The sequence below is a fragment of the Mytilus trossulus genome, chromosome 8 (assembly GCF_036588685.1).
Source record: "Mytilus trossulus isolate FHL-02 chromosome 8, PNRI_Mtr1.1.1.hap1, whole genome shotgun sequence".
Lineage (NCBI taxonomy): Eukaryota > Metazoa > Mollusca > Bivalvia > Mytilida > Mytilidae > Mytilus > Mytilus trossulus.
In genome coordinates this window covers 67,922,446-67,943,867 of record NC_086380.1, presented here as the reverse complement: position 1 = coordinate 67,943,867, position 21,422 = coordinate 67,922,446, and the positions used below count along the sequence as shown (strand labels likewise).

The 21,422-nt window shown below is 31.6% G+C and overlaps 1 protein-coding gene across 1 annotated transcript; it reads right to left on the bottom strand.

The window, feature by feature from the left end:
- Nucleotides 1-438: 438 nt before the first annotated feature.
- On the bottom strand, nt 439-13,781 carry LOC134681310 (polymerase delta-interacting protein 2-like). The gene is made up of 11 exons (XM_063540879.1): nt 13,649-13,781; nt 11,959-12,022; nt 11,408-11,505; nt 10,628-10,682; nt 9,430-9,502; nt 7,949-8,056; nt 5,819-5,940; nt 4,752-4,766; nt 3,715-3,840; nt 1,239-1,318; nt 439-593 (listed from the first exon to the last, which is right to left on the bottom strand). The coding sequence occupies exons 1-11, from the start codon at nt 13,744-13,746 to the stop codon at nt 482-484; spliced, it is 951 nt and encodes a 316-aa protein (XP_063396949.1). The 5' UTR covers nt 13,747-13,781; the 3' UTR covers nt 439-481.
- Between the last annotated feature and the right edge of the window lie 7,641 nt (nt 13,782-21,422).

Here is a 21,422-nt window from a genome sequence, read left to right as displayed (position 1 = left end):
TTTATAGTCACTCATGGATTAATAGATTTACCCAATCAAGATAGTAAAATTATCAAAGATTAATGTCCAACCTAGATTTTAAATTCAATAATTAAACTATCTTGATTGGGTAAAGCCAATCATCCACTGGTGCCAATATAAGAATCTATATATATATCAATTGAGATCTAATGTTAACAGTGTGTGATTTTCTCAAATACTGTGAATTCATTAATATTCGTTGGACACCAATTTTCGTGGATTTCGTGGGTACAGGAGAACCACGAATTCAAATGTTCAACGAATTACGAATGTTCTAAAGGAATGCGTGTAGACTTTGCCAAAACCACGAAATTAGATATCCACGAATATGCAAGTTTTCCTCAAACCACGAAAATTGGTACCCACGAAAATAAATGAATCCACAGTAATATTAAATTTCCAGCAAAATATCAATACTAAACCTAGAATTAGGATACAATAGTTATATAAAAGCAATTTATTAGTCAATTGTGTCATTCTTAATGTCCATATCGATTGTACTTTCTAAAGAAAAATTTGGTATTTTACATTTAAATGTTGTTTGGTCTTGCTTTTCCATTACATAGTTGCCTCTGAAAATAAAATGAAAATAAATGAACCATTAACTTGAAGACAGCAAATATAGTCATAACATTTATTATGGTATATTTCTCTATTTGTCACATCTAACATACTGCGTTACTTTTCACAAAAAATCTTATGACTGAATTGAGAATACTACTGCAGATAGTAAAGGGCTGTTGCTTACAAAAAAAACTATTGAAAAATAAGGTATCTTATGGTAAAATTGAAGTCATCCCTTCAAAACTCTAAGAAACTTCTTCACAATTTGGTTGACTGATATGCTATTGATATGTTTGAACTGATGAAGAAATAATTCTGTGTTATTTCCCTTAGTTGAATGAGATTTGATCAACACAGAGCTAGAGCTGCAAACTGTAAAAGTTCTGCTAACCTTACCAAAGTATCTGATATAAGGTTTTCGCTGGGGTTTTTGTTGCTCATTTCTTTGTTAGTTTTGCAGACTAATGTTTCTTTTTTACTTTTTGGTATTGTCTGTTTTGAATTTACTTATGATTTTTTATGTGTTCCTGCCTTTATTTTCTTATTAAATCTCACTAAGCAATCTTGCAATTTGAGGTAAAGCAGGCTACCATGAGATTATAGAATTTTCAGACAGTAATGAAAATATAAGACATACAACTAATAACACCTACCTCATATATCCACTGGAAGATTGTAAAGATATATGGCTGCTATATTGAAAGAATGGAAAGTCAGGTGATAAAACTGGTTCCTGAAACAAAACAGAATTGATGACTTTATAAACAGTGTTAATCATATACAGTATGTCAACTTTGGATTGATTGATTGATTGATTTATTGATTGATTGCAATTGATTGATTGCAATGGTTAGCTAACACCACTTTCAACACTATTTGTCTATTTCATGGAAGTCAGTTTTTATTGACAGAGGAAACTGGAATGGCCATAGTCATGATAGTGAACCAAGGCTCCGTGTTAAAGGCCGTACTTTAACCTATAATGGTTTAATTTTTAAATTGTTATTTGGATGGAGAGTTGTCTCATTGGCACTCACACCACATCTTCCTATATCAATGTAAACTGAAAATAGGATTATATCTTATTATAGGACAAGTGAATATAAGACCTTTTTCTATTCCAACTTTTATTGTATGTCTTGTATACACCCTTTTTATATCCATTATTGACATAATTGATAATTAAAAGGCAAGGGGTTGAGATCTAAATGTTACTGTTATTGTTTGACATGTTCATAAATGTCATATATCATATATTGTATCATATATTTTATATGGTATATCATTTATCATATATCATACATAGTATATATATTTTTTTTATATCATATCATTTATCATATATGGCATATTGTATTTCATTTAAATCTAACATATTGTATATCATAAATCATTTCATATCATTTTATCATATATCATAAAAATGTATAAAATAGAAAAAAATACATGGCCAAATCTATTTCATATGCCGTATCATCCTGAGATACCAATATCAGACTGAGGGATGATACTGGTCAAGTATGATACGGCATGTGATACTGATGCCATATCTTATATGCTTTTTCATATATTTAAACAGGCAAGTATATCTGAACTGCTTTCTAATCCCAAGCACCTGGGTTTTCCTCAGATTTACTTTTGCCTTGTTTTATAAACTAGAAAAGAACTGCTGAATTATTCATCTATATTAAGCACCTTGGTTACCTTGCAATTTGTGTTTTGATGTTCATTTTGTTTATTAATTTTTTGGTGTTTTGCATGGTCTTTCAACCCTCGTAATTTAGCAGAAAAGATTGAACAGTTCAATTCAGAAATTTTTGCATTCAATTCAATATTTTATGTTTCTTGAAAAATGTAAACTAAGTTATTGCAAATTCAGCAAATGCTGCACACAAAGCTAGTAATGGTTAAAAATTAAAAAAAATGAAATTTAGCAATAATACAAACATTGCCTTATTCTGAATTTACAGTACATCATAAATTGAGAAAAATACACCAGCTTTTAAGGTCAAGTTACAGTAAATGGGCTATGTCTTAGATTTCAGTAAAATTTGGTATACAGCTCTGGCTCGATGAACTTCAACTGAAAATCGAAATAATAATGCATTTATCTCAATTATCATTTTAAATATTATTGATTGAATTCTTACAAAATGGGTGAACATTTGTATAGAAAGCACATAAAATCGGCGAAAACCTTTCTAAAATTTGTCTTAAAATCGCCAAATCTCTAATTCTACTCCATAGATTTTTCTTAAAAAACTGTATGTTGTTGATACATAAATTTCTGTTATAATGATGCAAAATAAAAAAGATAGGGTCACCGACTTCTTTTTCACGGTATACATCATTCAAAGTTGCGTTCTTTGTGAAAAAATCCAACAAAACGTCGAAATAATCGTAACGTTATCGCGCAGCAGGCCGTAAAACGTTGATTTTTGATGTTTTTCACTACCAGTAAGGTAACAAATTGATTATTAGACAAAAAACGAAGTCGGTGACCCTATGATTATTTTAGATCATTAAAACAGAAATTTATGTGTCAACAATATATAGTTTTTTGAGAAAAATCTATGGTGTAGAATTAGAGATTTGGCGATTTAAAGACAAATTTTAGAAGGTTTTTCGACGATTTTATGTGCTTTCTATACAAATGTTCACCCATATTAAGAGAAATCAATCTGCAACTTTTCAGAAAATAAAAGAGATAAAGGTATTATTTTTTCGATTTTGAGTTGTAGTTCAACGAGCCAAGGTTGTATGCAATTTTTAGCAAAATCTGAGACATAGCGCATTTACTGTTCCTTGACCTTAACCAATAGATATCCAGTATTCTTATATAAAACACAGAATGGTAAGAATGAATGTTACAAGGAGACAACAACCAAAGAGCAGAAAACAACTGAAGGCCACCAATGGAGCTAAATATATGGTTTATGCATAGATTGTCTAACTCAAAATCTATCTTGTCAGTTTGTTTTCTATCTATGAGTTTAAATTTCCCTCTGGTATCTTTCGCCCCTTTTTTTCATGTCTACTTTATATTCCTTCAATTTTCTGAATCTGTAGTTTGTTCCCCTCCCCCTTTTTAAAATTCTGGATCAGCATGTCTCTAAGCTACTACCATACCTCCCCTACAACTCCTCTACCAATCTTTCTAATAGGAGCACCAGGCTTTGGATAAATTTTCCACGATCGATGTCTAAGTTGCACTGTTTCTGTTCCTAAATTTTCTAAACGTATAGTGTACCTCCACTGAAATAAGGAATAAGAAACAAAACTTTAAAAACTGACAGATACACATGTTTATGTTTTAAATATTTGAAATATTCATTGAACTTGTTGAAGACTATTGTAATAATAGAAATTGTATCTTATTTTCTATGGTAATAAATAAAAACAACATTTTATCAATTTCATGGGTCCAGAGTGCTTTTCTAAATTTACCTTCATCAGGAAAGCTTAAACCCAAATATTTGAAAGCCAAGAAACAATATGATCAAAAAGAACCTAAAAGTTATAGTCAAATACATCTAAGAAAAACTAAATTGTTGACCTTGTTTGAAAGAGTTGAAACCTCATTATTTCTAGTTTTGTTTGATATTGTCATGGATTTCATAAGATTAGGTAAACCAGGAACATAGGTACTCAACCGAATATATATTCCTATGTTTGTATGCCATGGATGCAGTCACTTTTGTGAACAATCATAAAATCTAGTTCATAAACTAACTATTCTAATACAACATCATTGAATAACGTCTGACACCAAATCTCATGGTATCAATTGACAATTGATGCTATGAAGATATTTGTGCAAGCGCAGACGATGTTTGCCAATTTTGAATGTTTGATTTGACATTGTTTTTTACCAGTTTCATTAGAATGGAGATAACTGTATTGTATTTTAAGCTCCAACGGCATCAATTGGTGGTTTGATGCTCCACTAACTTGTAACCAGTAAAGTGAATTTGCGACCATCAAATCACCAATTGATGCTTAAAATATAATACAGTTATCTCCTTACTGTGAAACAATATTACCTCAATCCACCAAAATAAACAAAAAATTAAGGTTTCTTTTTTAAGGGTTAATTTCTTTTTCTTTAAACAGAGAATAAACATTATTGATACAGGTGTGTTGTGTAAAATGAAATAAAATCTTACCCAATAATTATTATCCTGAAAAAGAAAAATAATTAATTAGAAACTACAAATACCACGAATACTATGAAATATTACAATTTTATTTTTTTGGTATAAGACTTGTAACCATCAACTTGAAAGCATATTTTCAATACTAGCAAGTTACAATTTGCACAATAAAGAAAAGCAAACATTAGTACCTCAAAGATATGAAAATTTGATGTCTGAATATAGATACACTGAGGTGGTAAGTTTAAATCCAGCTCATGTCAAATGTGCATTTGACTGAATTTCAATTGACTACGATTGCTCATTTTAGCTGAAGGTATGAGGTTCTTTCTGGGTTTTTTTTAAATGGGTTGTTTCTCAATGATAATACCCTTTTACTAAAAAATTTGTTAGAGTTACAAGCTGAAAATAAATTTGATGTTGGATCTCAAATCATTGCTAGCAAATTTGTAAACCATTATGTGCTAAAGGAGTAGGAGCAATAAGGCTCTTACTTGGCCCAAAAATTACTGCAAATTTAAAAGTTATCATACATATTTTTAAATTACTGTATAATATCTAAGGTGCAGGGTTTTGAGAAAAACAAAACAGTTTTGGACATTGAACAAGTTACCATGGCAACAAATCATGACTTAATTTGCCTATTTTGTGATGTTCTTTGTTTTTCATCAAATTTTTAAGTATATTTTAAGTTGAAATAGTATGTGTGCATCCAAAAAACAACTTTATATTTAGTGAGATTTTGTCAATAGTTATAATAAAGCTTCTGTTAAATTATTTTGTTGTTTCTTGGCTGCGAATGATGTTTCCACAACAGAAAGAATTAAAGATAGAAAACTGCATAAATTCTGTATTTTTCACCATTTTTGTGAACAAAACATACAATGACGTAATTGTGATGTCATCACATACAAATCGTTATGTTTTTCATTGATATTTCTTGACCCTATGCATTTCTAAACATTATATGCCAATTTGAGAAAGTAATCAAACATTTTATTTTCTTGGGCCAAAACCAGGCCTTAATACTCCTTTAACATCAGATCACAGATTATGTACACAATCTTTGTAAAGCTTACTTTTATTCCCATAAAAGCTGGTATAACTGTGACTTTTATATTTTCTGATATTTCTCTATACACATCATAAACTTTTAACCACGGATGTTTATACAAGTTCGGTTGTCCTTTATAATGTGGACCTGTCAATAAATAAAGTTATGTTAAAATATCAGTTAAATGCTCATGTATGTTTAATGAGAAAAACTAGCTAGATTTACAAGAAGTTGCATGTGCTAACATATCCAAACTCTTACTCCAATTATTAGAAAGCACGAAGAAGGTGATCACAGAGTTCTAAAATTATTGGTTTATAGATTTTTTGTGTGAAGGACTTGGGACGGTCAGTATGAAATTTGGAAAATATTTTACGAAACATAAATATGTATAGAACATGTAAAACAAGTGAAACTGCAGTGGCGGATCCAGAGGAGGGGTTCCGGGGTGCGCACCCCCCTTTATTTTGGCCCATCAATGCATTTGAATCGGGACATATGTTTTGCACCCCCCCCCTTTGCCCTGGGCTAGCACCCCCCCTTTCGAAAATTCCTGCATCCGCCACTGAACTGTGAGCTACTGCTCACTGATGATACCCCCGCTGCAAGTGGATAATAATAATAGTGTAAAAATATGCAAGTGTTGGGTAAACAGGAAGTTGTCGAGTGATGAATCTGAAAACGCATCACACGGTATAGCTGACTTATATAAATCCTGAAACCAAATTTCAGAAATCCTTGTATTGTAGTTCCTGAGAAAAATGTGACGAAAATTTTCAACTTGGCTATCATGTGTAAAATAATACAAGTGTTCGGTAAACAGGAAGTTGTCAAGTGATCAATCTGAAAACGCATCACACGGTATAGCTGACTTAGATAAACCCTGAAACCAAATTTCAGAAATCCTTGTATTGTAGTTCCTGAGAAAAATGTGACGAAAATTTTCAACTTGGCTATCATGTGTAAAATCATACAAGTGTTCGGTAAACAGGAAGTCGATGAATGATGAATCTGAAAACGCATCACACGGTATGGCTGACATATATAAATGTTGATACCAAATTACAGAAAGGGTGGATGTGTAGTTCCTGAGAAAAATGTGACGAAAGTTTCCTGGGACGGACTGACGGACTGATGGATGGACTGACAGACAGAGGTAAAACAGTATCCCCCCCTTTTTTAAAGCGGGGGTATAATAACTGTGTACTTCAGCTTTTATTACAATATTCATGTTTTTGTCATTATATCACTTATCTAAGTGCCAAACTATATATGGAATGGATTTTTCTCATTGTTGAAGGCCCTATATATGTTAATCTATAATTACTTATATTGATTATTTGCACTCTAGTTAAGAAATAATTCATGGAGGCTTGAATATATCGTGATTTTACCACGGGTTGGCCCTTTATGACAAATATTTTACCCTGAGCGTTAGCGAGGGGTAAAATATCGGCATAAAGGGACAACCCGTGGTAAAATCTAGATATATATTCAAGCCCCCATGAATTATTTCGATTCTAATAGGACAAATACGACAATTCTTTTGGATCAAAGCGCTCTAGGTGGAGGCAAATATTTGCCGTTCTTATAAATAAACGCACTATTAAATTGACGTAAAAGAACGGAACAAACTGAATTAGTGACATGTTTTAACTATTTTAAATAACGTATTTAGATAGTTTTGTGTGAATTTAAATGAAAATTTACTTATATGTCTAACATGTATAAAAAAAAAATGGCTAATAACACATTTTAGCATCGTTTGTTTACGCTTCCTTGTTGTGATGATTTTCGGATTCACAAGTGTGAATTTTCCCGTAAAATGCTTATATTCTTACGTCATCGTTCTATGACGTCGGGTTCCTCGTTCATTAAAAAACATATGACGTGGGGGTACAATGGGAACAGCCCATGCAATATATTCATATTTTACCACGGGTGTGTACTCAAAGCGTTTGAAGGACGTCATGTTAGAATGATAGTTATATCATAAGCAATCATACCACATCTCCTTATATTTATATAAACAAATGGGACTTCAACAATGAGAAAATTCTAGTCAGCTATAAAGACTCAAACATATAATAAATTGAAACAATTCAAAAGAGAAAACTAACAGCCTAACTTACAACAATAAAGTTTTAATACTTACTTTGGAAAGATGCATATTTTAGGAAATGATAAAGACATGGATGTTCTATTGGACAATTGTCTACCCCTGTGTACGGCAGAATATCATCATGAGCTACATAATCTAATCCTGTAATTATAATGGTTGTTTGTGTTCAATTATACATGTTTTAGCAAGTCACTTAATATTGATTTATTCTATTCTTAATTATTTACTTTAAACAATACAGTTTATCAGTATAATATGCATATATATATATATTTATCATATATTTAGTACAAAATACAGCTATTTTGTATATCTAATAAAGGTTCGTTTGTCCAGTCTGTATCACCTACCCTGTATTGCATACCCCGTACCGCATAGCTAAACCCGTATCGCATGGTAAAACCCGTATCGCATACTTTTCTCTTTTACATAAAATCAGTTTTTTTGGTTTTATTTGGCTTTAGAAAATTTTTTTTCAAAATAAGTCAATTTTTTCAATGACGTCATTGTTTGGTATGATACGTCACGAAAATCATGTTTTCATATTGTAAGTGACGTCACGAACATCAAGGTAACCCAGGTGCTTCGTATAAATAATTGAGCAGTTATTTTCAATAAGGCTTTGAAACAAGACAATTTAAGCAGAACTGAATGTAACCCAGTGCTATGGATCAGAAAACAGTTTATATAATATAATACTCTTCTGTTGAAATATATGATAAAGCGTATAATACATGGCAAAATCCGTATCACATGCCGTATCACCCTGGACCAATATCATCCCTCGGGCCTAAAGGCCCCTTGGGCTGATATTGATGTCTCGGGATGATACGACATATGATACGGATTTTGCCATGTATTATTCTCTATATACAGTTTACAAGTTGTATAGCGTTAACATACACACATATAACAAACGTCAGAAATATCAGTTACATATTATACAGTTTGTGACTTTTAGACTACATATAATAAACATAGGTCTTAAATATCATTCCTGCACTTAAATGCATAGAGAAAGTACTTTTTCCAAATTACAGAGTTCCTTAGACTGTTTTCAACAGAAAGCAATTATACTAATTTATAAGTTGACGGTCTAGTCCAATAATATTTCTTGATAAACTTTTTACGTACTATATCATTATAATTTGTACATTGTAAAATAAAATGAAATTCATCCTCTACTACATTTTTATCACACATAATACACATTCTAATATTTCTACTTATTCCATAAAAACGACCAGTTTCAATGCATAGATTATGTGAGGAAATTGTATATATAAACTTTTGTTTATGCAGTTTTATCATATTTGCAAAAATTCTAAAACTTTAATTTGATAAACTAAGAAATTGTGACACTACTCTATATGGTAAGATGTAGTGCATTATTTGTGTTGTTCAGTTTATTATTTAAACTTTTGATTTTATTTAGTGTTGAAAAAGTAAGTCTTTTAAAAATGAGAGTTATGTTCCTTAAAGTAGTTAGGCCTTTTAAATATTTAACTGATTACCTTGTATAGCAGTAAGACCTTTTGTGTTGTTACTTGGTAAATATGTTACTTTTTCTTCTTTTAAATATTTTCTCTGCAAAAAATAGGGTTTCATAGTTTTAAAACAGATATTTAATTCTGGTTATCAATTACATGTAAAATGATTTTTTAAATATTGAATATATGGTACTGTAATTGTACTCATTTTCGCGGTGTATTTATTTTCACAAATTTCAAGGTTGGTTTATTATAGTGAAAATAAATACACATGAATCTAAATCAAACCTTTCAACTGAAAGGCAATAATTATGAAATCGTGAAAACAAATACCCACGAACATGTTTGAAAAACACAATTGTCGAAAATAAGTACCCATGAAAAAAAGTACAAGAACAGTATTTACAACCTGATAAGCACATGAAATGTAAATGTTATTGACAAGAGTATTTACTGATCAGCTTATTTTTTATAAACAACATATCTTCAAGCACATGTTTTGATTTCATTTTTTAAAACTCTGTTCTGTTTGTTCCAATTTGGCAATTATGTTTAAGGAAATACCAATTTTTCTGTAAATTGAAAAAGATGTGGGTAGATATACATGTGGTGAGATGAAATAATCCCTAAAATGTCTGTCGGGATCCTTAATCTGGAAATTCATCCACATTAAGTAAAAACAATATCTGACCTTAAAATTAGGCACACAAGTAAACAATTTTTTTGCACCAAGTCAGGAATATGACAGTTAATGTTATCCATTAGATTGAGGAGTTAGAGTTTTTATTTTGCCATTTGATTAGGGAATTTTTGCTTTAAATTTACTTGGGAGTTTGGCATTTTTGTTATTTTACTTTTCAATCCAAGCCCCCTGCAGAAAGTTATCACTTGTCACCTCATCTCACCCCATGCATCATTACTTGCAAAATACATTTCTTTAAGGTGGTACCTAACACTACAGGGAGATAACTCTGTAAAGTCAGCTAAACATTTTAATTACGTTGTGTTGTAAAAGGAATCTTAAGCTTCTCAATGATCAAAATTTTTCTGACAAAACAGTTGGTTTAAACTTTTTTATATTTTATATCTTTGTGAAAGGGTGAAAGTAAATACTTTGGCAAAATTTTATGAAAATTAAACGAGCCAAATTAATTTTAGTGAAAGTGTTGGGTACCACCTTAAAGCAATCTGAAAAAGTACTATAAATACCCATACTACTTACAGCAAACTCAAGATCCCGGTCATCTATTAAAGCTTGATAAAATATTTCTTTCTTCCTATAAAATTATAATTAGTAAAATTTTTGAAATCATACATTCATGACAGTCATAAAACACAAAAAACTGTTTTAAATTTTCTACTATTTTTGATATGTGGTAAAGATTCATACTTTTTTTCCTTCTTCAACATGTTCAATGCCAAAGAATTATTTTAGAATCAATGGTGTAGTCTCTAGCTTGATGTTATTTTCAGACCAAATATAACAAAAACATTTTTGTGACAAATTATACATGTTACAGGAACATGAGCAATTGAATATCTGTCTTTTTTGTGCACAATATATTTCTTAAAATAGCTTTCCATTAAACCTAACAGCTTGAAGACGACAAAACAGAATTAATTATCTTTCCATCTACATCCTACATATTAACACCAAAAGAAGCATCTATCTGATTTTTCTGACAGTTGTTGGAAATGTGTTAAGCAATGTTTCCTGTGTTGAAAATCTTCAAACTAATCTCGATAAAACAATCAGTACATGCAATATAGAACATCAAGCTAGTGCAATCACTAAGGCTTGTTTTTTCCTGATTCCATATAATGGTCAAATTCTATCTCAAATATTTCATTCGAAGCCTGCAGATTCAAGAGTGCTTCCAACGCAAGAGTATGCTTTGTATTTTAAGGTTTAATGTTTTTTGGATTATTTTGTGAAGCACTTAGAATAATTGCTGTTATCATATAAAATAACTAAAATATGACTGCTTCTATATATACAAACTTGCTAGCAACTTTTTTCTCTGGATCCATTTCATAAACATTGGCAACCCATGGGTACAAAATAACTCCTCTATAATCAAACAGTGTGTGGAGAAACGTCTGAAATAAAAAAGAAAAACTGTGGATTCCTTATTATTTGTAGAATACCATTTTTGTTGATTTTCAGGATACAGATGAATCATGAATCTAAATGTTTTTTTTACAAATTTTCAATAAGGTTGTATGCAAACTGTAGCAAAAACAATTTCATTTTGTGTTTCATTTACCCCATTTTGTAAATTTAGATTTCCATTATTTTATATTAGTGTGATCAGATAATATTATCAATTTTTTCATTGTATGGTTCCAGCTTTGCAGTTCTTTGTAGAGTTATTAAATAATGAATTATTTATTGTTATTTAATTAATTACTGTCATATCAGTCAAGTTTCCTGAAATGTTATTGTAATTAAAATTTTCTCATGCATTATCTCCCCTTAACACTTCATGCTACATTGTATGTATTATCTCCCCTTCACAATCACACTGCATCCTATGTTGAGGTATCTCTTACCTGCCCTGTACTGTAACTTTTATCTGCACTTTGTTTCTCACATGGTTTCCCCACTTCTACAACACTAAAACAAAAGATGAAAACTTAACTTGGTGGGAGTAATAATATGAAGATTATAAATAAAGAATATATGAAAGATAATTACTTTTAACGTTTAACAGTTTGTGACAAGTTTGATAGCTGTTTGGAATCTTTATTTTTACCAGTCTTAGAGAGAAATGACTGAATTGTTTGATCATAATTAGAATCTGTTTATCCACAATAATTCACAAAAGAATCCCTGTTTACGATTGTAGAATAAAATTGAGAATGGAAATTGGGAATGTGTCAGAGACAATAACTTGACCAAAGAGTAAAAAAGCAGCGGAAGGCCACCAATGTGTCGAATTCAGCACAGCAATAAAATCCTGCACTAGAAGACTGACTTTAGCTGGTCTAAACAAAAATGTGAACTTAGTTCAGTGAAAATGTACATCTGAATTTATTATTTTTTGCTCCTGCGTCACAGAAGAAATTAAAATAGCCTTTCTAGACGTCATAATTATTTGGACTTAAATCCCAGTGTTGAATTAAATTTCAATCTCACTATCATGGCTGGTATATCTACACAATCAGAACAATTGGTTTGGCAATGAAAACCGTGAGAGGATTTCCAGCTATGCTCTAGTGGAGTCATTTTCACCGCTTCCCATGTACATTTCTAAAATGGCAATTTTTTAATTCAAGTAATACATGTAATAAATTATTGCAAATTGGGATATATTCTATGCTGTGTTAAATTCCTTTTTGAAGAGACACAAGTATCGTTTACTGTCCATGGAGTCAAAATCCTGCAAAATCAATCGCCCCAAGAAAATTGCCAAAAAAAAAAGTGACATTAAACCGTTGAGATGTTTCTCATGTTTCTATTAAACAAGTTAAGAATGATAATTTTAAACAAAAATGATAAACAGATTTGCAAATAAAAAAAAAATGTTTTTTTCTATCCACAGGACAGGCACTTGTTTCTGTCAAAGCAGGGTTTATTACTATCCAAACTCCTATGAAAAATCATGTATGAGTGAAGATAGTAAACCTCCTATTGAAATTGATTGGCAGAGACAAGTGCCTTAGACCAAATAATTATGATTTCTAACTCTTGAAAGGCTATTATGTTTTTGCTTAGACACTTACAGTGACTTTGATGTAAGGAGTCAAAGCCAAAAAATATAATAGCCTTTCAAGACGTCATAATTATTGGACTACTAGCATGACTAGTGACTTCTATTACGGTTCTATGTCGAACAATGTCCAAATAATTAAATGACTTGTTGCAAGGCCATTAGACAGTAGGGAAAAAAATTAAAACAGCTGTGCTGGAGAGTGTACAAGAAAAATAAATTACATTACATCCTAATTATTTGGACTGCAAGTGGCTGTGGTCCACAGGACTGAGATTATGTGGTTTTGACTGTTTACAATTGCAAGCTGTCAGAAGTTGAAGACGTTTTAAAAAATCTGTCAATGTTCATTATTTCATCAGAGAGGGGATTGGTTCTGATTGAGGACATCGTGAATGCTTGATTTGGACTACACAGTCTCCACTAGTCCACAGTGCGCGAAGATTTCTGAAAAGCTAAACTTGTAGAGGTTAGACTTGCAAATCTAAAACATTACTGGCGAAATATATTTTGTCTGGCATTGGTCATACCTTGGTGCTGAGGACAGACACCTATGTGATTTCTGTTGACATTGTTTCGTTCTTGATAATAAAGAACCTAAAGTTCTTTTTATATTTAAACTGGCCATGGCATGTTGACAATTTTTCTTCCTGAGTTATCTTCCTTGATAAAACCAATATCGGAAAAACGATGGAATTATTCCGCAAAATGAACATATATTATGAATTAAATATCAAAAAAGAAATATAGCCTGAAGTCACTGTGTATCATCGCCACCGGAAATTGGGTACTAACGAAGCGGAGAGAAATAGAAAAAAAAGTAAACAAGTTAAGAATTCATTCAATTTAAAGCATTTCCTCTCATTTGATGAGGGTGCCGCTTAAGAAATGATTTTCTGATATATAAATCTTTAAATTATTAGGCAGATAAGTACAAAATTAATACAAGATTTTGTGTAATACTCCAAAACTTATCACTTAGTACCGAAAAATTTCGAGGTCGATCGTCATCTGTGGCCCCATTCTCAAGATATTGAACTGTTTTTCATTATTTTTCCAGACACGTTTTTAGATTATTATAGTGTGGCATCATATTTGCGGAAATTTGTTGTCAAAAACATGTTATTTAAAGAATATGGACAAAAACATTGTTTGTTTGTTGTACGGCGAATTGCAGGACGTTGTACGGCGAATTGCAAAATAACAATTTTTGTCAGTACGGCGTCTTGCAATATATTATAATTTTAAGAGGAAATTAATTACTGTTTAGATAATATCAAGTGACGATATATTGTTGATTTCAAAGCTTTACAGGCTTACACATATACAAAATGTCACACTTATCAAATATTATCAAATATATGCCGTTAATTTAGTTCAGAAGGCCTCGTTGTGTACCACTTTTCGATTTTGTACAAGAAGGTTTTTTTTCAACCATATTATCCTAAATACATTTATATATACACAACATGATATAAATCAATTGGAAAGAATACAACGCAGAGCGGCTAGATTCATCACAGGCGACTATAGGTCTAGAGAAGAGGGGTCGGTCACCAAAATGCTAGCCGAGTTAGAACTAGACAACCTACAAGCAAGAAGAACAAGTCAACGGCTAGTTTTTTCTGTACAAAGTGGTTGAGGGGTTGGTCCCAGCTATTAATCCCGACGATTTTCTTGTTAAAAGTAAACCTAAGAGGAAAATCAAACCCAAAACATTTGACAATTTTGTATGTGCCAATATAGTGACAAATTCAGTGAAGAACAATTCTAAGGCACTAGATACTATTCCAAGCAACACCGATCCATATAAGAACTCTTTCTTCGTCAAGAGTGTACTACATTGGAACCAACTAGAGGATCGTATTGTATGCGCAGATACAGTTGAGAGCTTCAAGGCTGCTCTCCAACACCGCCAATAGGTGTCTCTCTCTCCCGTTGAGTAAAAGCCAGAATTGGTATCTTCAACGTATACATACAGATACAGATACAGATATATCGTTATACTACTAACGACTGTTGTCTTATTTGTTGTTAGGTTGAAATTGTGTAAGTTTAATAAAATAAATCGTCCATTCATCTTTTCTTGGTGCTAGCTTTTTTTTTTATAGATAAAAAACAGTGGAGATGTGGTATGATAGCAAATAAGATAACTATCCATCAGGATAAAATAAAGTGTATGCAAGCAATTATGCTATCGTACAGCCTTCAACAACGAAAACTCGTACCTTATAGTCGGCTATAAAAAGCACCGACAGAAAAATGTGGAAGGACTCAATAAGAAAACTAACGGCCTAAATCATATACAGTGTAACAAAACAATTTATGAAATTAACCAATAAGATAGAGAGGAAGAAACGACAACCACCGAACCACAGGATCGAGAATTCGGACAGACAAAATTAAGAAAATACTTTGTTTTCATCGAAAGTAAGGAGAAACAAATCGTGAATTGCATTACGAATTAATTTTCTTGTCAGTTTCTTTTTGAAAATATAAAATTTGCATACATCTTAAATGCTGTCAAGCAAATGTTATTTCTATCTAAAGCATTTTATCTAATGCATAATTAGATGGGGGGAGGGGAGGGGGTCCGTTAACATGTTAACAACACCTCGATTTTGGCAAAAACAGTTAACAACAAATTTTAAATGCTGATAAGAGTTAACAGCAACTTTAATTTACCCTTTTTTCCAAACGAACCCAAAAGCAATGAAAAGGGGAAGTGTATATCTTCAATGTATTCAAAAGTTTGAAAACCACTGTACAAAGTCGCAGAAATGCCAAGCTCCATAAGGAATGTTTTATAAAGCTGACTTATTTTCAGAAGACACACGCAAGTACCATATTTTTATTGACACATGGACAGACAATTGAACGGATGGAAAAGCAGACGGAGTAATTGACTCCAAGAAAAAGGACTATGTCATGAATAATCGAAAATGCTTCAAACAGCAAAAAGGAGACTTCTTCTGGTTATGTATATTGTTGAGTAAACGTTTTATGTCAATCAGTCGTATCAAATTTGAGTTATCGTCATGACGTAGGAAAGTGTAACAAACAGATAGAATGAGTGAATACTATAGGGCGCGAACATTATTTTTTTTTATGGCGGGGGCTCTTATAAATTATGGTTACATCTCAGTCAGGGTATTCATACGACTCATTGCTTTCATGATTTTATTAGGAATTACGAAGGTTTAATGACTTTTATTTTAAATCATCAAAACCAGTGTATGAAAGTTGCATGTAAGGTGTCACAAATTGAAGCGCTCTTTTATCTCCAAGTCCCAATTAAGAACTCTGAGCTGATATAAAAAAGCAGCCTTGGTCCATATTTACATTTCTGAAGTCTTAGACTAGCAAATTTGACATCAATTTGAGGACCAAGTCCTCATTTTCTGCCTCTTCTACCAGGCCACACTGTTCAGTTATTTTACGAATCGCAAATTGAAAAGGTACTTTATTTTTCACAATTCCGTCCAGGTACTCTGGGTCAATATAACTTATCAAACATTCCATATACATCTGAATTATTTTCATCATAGAACTGACTAGGGTTTTAGCTGGATAAGAAGTGGCCTTTCCTTTTAACGTTTTGGATACATTACAAATAGAAGGCATATATAACTACATTGGTTAGACGTATAAAGAGGGGCATGAGATATCCCTAAACATGTTTAACACTGCCGCATTTGTTGCACCTGCATGACCCAACTTGAGTCCGTAACCTTTGCTACATTTGTATATAGTCTTGTATTTATTTCATTTTTTAAATTTTGGTTCATTTATATGTTTTAAGAAACAAACATTGAACTTTTACCCCCGTTTTGTAGTTAAATGATTGCTCACGTAGGAGACAGCTTCAGGTATATCAATACACAGTTACAAGTTTAGTTTCGCATTATAGCCATGGTGAATTTTCTAAATATGAAAGTTTTTGTACAATTGAATTGATATTTAGGTAGTTCAATAATAATAAAGCCTTCCTAGTGGGTTTATATGAACATTTTGATTTAGAAATTTTGTATTGTTTTTCAACAAAGATTTGACGCTCGATCTTTTCAATTCAATTTATGGAAAAAACAGCAGAAATGCATATGATTTTTTTTTAACCTTTTGATAGATTTATGTCTATGGTTTCAGGAAAGGTATCACTCTTATTGGTTGAAAATTGAAATTTTCCTTTGGACCAAACTTTTTAGATCTTTGTGACATGTTCAACCCCCTATTTTGCAATATTTGGTATCAAATAAATGCTGATTGTTGCCATGGTAACACAAAAAAAAAGATTATATTTCACCATTATTACTATTGGAAATCAAATCTATGGACGATTCTCTTTCCATAAATATACACATGCATAACTCAAATAGTAAGTTATTTATTAGGAAGGAAGGGAAAGAGGGTGTTTAAAAATTTTGAGTGTCAGTCTTAAGTTTTTTTCCTATCTGTGAATTCACATCCACCCTAGTGCATAATTTTCTCGTTGCCTTGAGATGTTTCTTCTATTTGGTCGGGCTTCTGTTTCTTTGACATTTTCCTCATTTCCATTCTCAATTTTATTAAGGATTTACTATACTCAAATTTTTTTAAAGACATCAACAGTTACATATATGCTGAATATGTCACTCCTTTGCGGAAGCAACGTAAAGAAGGAGATGGACAGCAAATTTTAAAATGATTCTTGTAAAAAACCGTTAAGAGCAGTTAACAGAAAATAATGTCAAAAACAGTGAACATTTTAAGTATTTTTAAAAGTTACAGATAACAGGAATCTTAATTTCAAATAAACAGTTAACAACATTGCAAATTTTAACAAAACAGAAAATCTGATTACAGACAGTTGGTCGAAAACAGTTAACAGTTTTTAAAATTTATCAGTCAAATAAAATTTTAAACAAAGTAAAACCTTGAAAAGGACAAAAACAGTTTAACTTAAAAGGGTACCTTTTAAATACTTTATTTTCTTTGAAAGGACGGTAAATAACTATTCTAAAATTAGCAAGTTGCCTTACAGTTGAAAACAAGTTGCCATACAGTAAATTTGTCAACACGAGCAAGTTGCCGTACCCTAGACTTTGTTTTTTATGGTCTATATTCTTTAAAATACATCTTTTTGACAACAAATTTCCGCAAATATGATGCCACACTATAATAATCTAAAAACGTGTCTGGAAAAATAATGAAAAACAGTTCAATATCTTGAGAATGGGGCCACAGAGGACGATCGACCTCGAAATTTTCCGGTACTAAGTGGCAAGTTTTGGAGTATTACACAAAATCTTGTATTAATTTTGTACTTATCTGCCTAATAATTTAAAGAATTATATATCAGAAAATCATTTCTTAAGCGGCACCCTCATCAAATGAGAGGAAATGCTTTAAATTGAATGAATTCTTAACTTGTTTACTTTTTTTTCTATTTCTCTCCGCTTCGTTAGTACCCAATTTCCGGTGGCGATGATACACAGTGGAAGTGAAACCCAAAAAATAACAACATATTGAAAGACATAAAGGAAACCCTTTTATATTCAAAGGGGGTATGATTTTTGTCTCAGTCAGATTTTTTTTCAGTTTTTCAAAGCCATCAGATTAATTTTTTTCTTCAAAATTCAACACTATGATGTATTGGGGGAAATCTGGATTCAGAACATAGTTTTTTGTGATCTAGTTGAACACAATATTTTTTTTTCTCTCAACAAATTGAGGATCACAAAATTTGTATATTTAGGAATGAACCATGTTTATTTTGTTATCAAATGTCATTGAACTGAGTACAAATAATTAAGACATTAAACGACTGTCTGTCACAAGTATAGTCATGAACACTTTTCTCAGATTTTTTTTAGATAAGATATACCCTATATTAAGGTATAAAGGGAAAGCAATTCCTGAGATAAATGCCTGTGACTATACAGCATATCTTATAAAAAAAAACACAAAAATTTAGGACACAACATAATATGGGTTCAGAGAAAAATAAAAAAGCAAGTTATACAGCAAAATTAAGATAATGATAAGAAGGACTTGGCGATTAGAAATTATACTACTATGAATATACAAATAGGACAATGACCACTCTGTCAAGTTATTTTCGTCTTACCTTTCTTCGAGAATGCAAAAGGTTAACCATTGGAAACTTATGGACTCATGAAATTATAAAACTTTGCCTTTGTCATCACGCTATATGAGTTTTTTTCTCGTTGTTGAATGCCTTACGGTTAGTGAGTCTTCTGGCCTATAATAGCTTACATTCACTCCATTTGAAGTTTGGTGATAGTTGTCTCATTGGCAAGCCTACCACATCTCCTTATTCTAATGTTCGAAAATGTTGTAAAATTATCAACCATGAAAGAGTATGCTTCATAAGAGTTGTCTCATTGGCAAGCATACATTGTACCACATCTCATATTTTTTGCATGTTGTGTTGAAAAGTGTGGTTACACAACGAAGGTACACAATGAATATTAGTCTAACAGATATATTTTAAAAGATCTGCAGTGATATGACTAACGATTTAGAAATTTGAAATCTGTCGGAATTTTTTTCATAGCTTCATCAGGAACACTCAAGGCAAATATTCCTGATAAAGTCAAGAATATATGAAACTCGATACTTGAGAAGTTAGCGTTATATGACAAAATATAACCTATAATTAAATAAGAACCAAATCCACCAAAGAAAAGGTTTCCCTGAGAACCAGAGGAAGAAGGATTACAAACTTAAACAATTGCCAATTTAAAAAAAAAGAACAACCACAATCTTCAGGTTGTAACTAGCTATATAGAGCATGCATTTCATTACAAAATTGCTTGTCACAATCCCGTTACAAGGTAATGCACAATAACCACAATGTATTACAATCTCAGTAAGGTATGAATATTGAAGGCGGCAGCGTAAATGTAGATGCCGATAATAAAAAAAATCAAAGAAAAAAGACCTTTGAAAAAAAAAAAGTATTTCAAAATAAAAGCTGGTTCTTGGTTGATTACTACACTGTGTTCATAGATTCCAGTTTAACAATACTGTAACAGATATAAAACTCGAGGTAAGAATTTATAGAACAGACAAAGGGGCAGTGGAAAATATTTCATGAATATTATGAACACGAAGAAGATATAACCCCGGCACCCTTTGCCAAAACAATCCATATTTTTCTTTAATGTGGCGTCATGTGGCTCCGGACTTTATGTTTTGAATTGTAGTTTCACTTTCCATATTCGGTATTCATAATTTCATTCTAACGTAAGCTCCACGTGGAAAAAATCACGTGATGCAGGAATATTGTATCTTGGAGTCAGGCTATTTCTTTCTTTTTTTGGGGCGTGCACTCAAAGCAGACACAATATAACGCAACTGTGTATGTTCTTATTAAATGAAGAAAATGGCTAGTCCGGTACATGCATAGATAACAAGGTTTAAATTTTGATTAGATTCGAAAGCTTAATTGAAAGGTTGAAATCGGAGAGCACGAAAAAGGGGTTCTTCCACAGGAAATATTTCTATCTAATGTCGAAAGGTTTTGTTTTTTAATTGATTTTTTTTAAAAGCTAGAGTAAAATACAAATGTCAGGCATATTGATAATTGTCTTTCTTCCTAAAGTTTCTCCCGTGATGGAATATCTCGCATATCTGGTTTACCGTCAAACCGAGCACGTGTCTTTTGGTTGTTTCTGTCACTAGGTGGCTGTATCATTGACGTTTACCCCGTATTTTTATATTGAAGCACAATACATACGTAAATATTGTTTTAGAACATAAAGTTCAAACAAAGAAGTCAACTTCGAGGACTCAAATAGCTAAATAGAAACAGACGAAATGATCTGATTTTCTGTACCTCATTTTTTAGCATACAAGTAAGAAAAGAAGAAAGTAACACAATAATTATGGAAAGGTTTGAATATTCATAACTTTGTATTCCCTTTAAATGATATTTGTCTTACTAATACAAAACCACGACTAAAACAGTATACAGAAGGCAATCAATTAAGATTGTTTGAACATGATAAACATGATAAACGTGATGAACGATGCATTTTGTAGTTTAACAGCTGATATTTGTAGTTAAAAGTTAATTCAAAGCCTCATCAATGTAATAATTTAAACGTTTTTCGTCAGAAGTAACTTAAAATTTAATAAATAACTGACAGTTATTGTTTACATATTTCTACTAAATTGCTTCGGCTTTGATTTATGAACACGTGCAATTTATTTTTTGCTGTTTATCTTTCAGAAGTAATATAAATACCCATTTCGCACCTGAGATTTCTCCCTCTCTTATCGCTTGCCAGATCGTGAAAA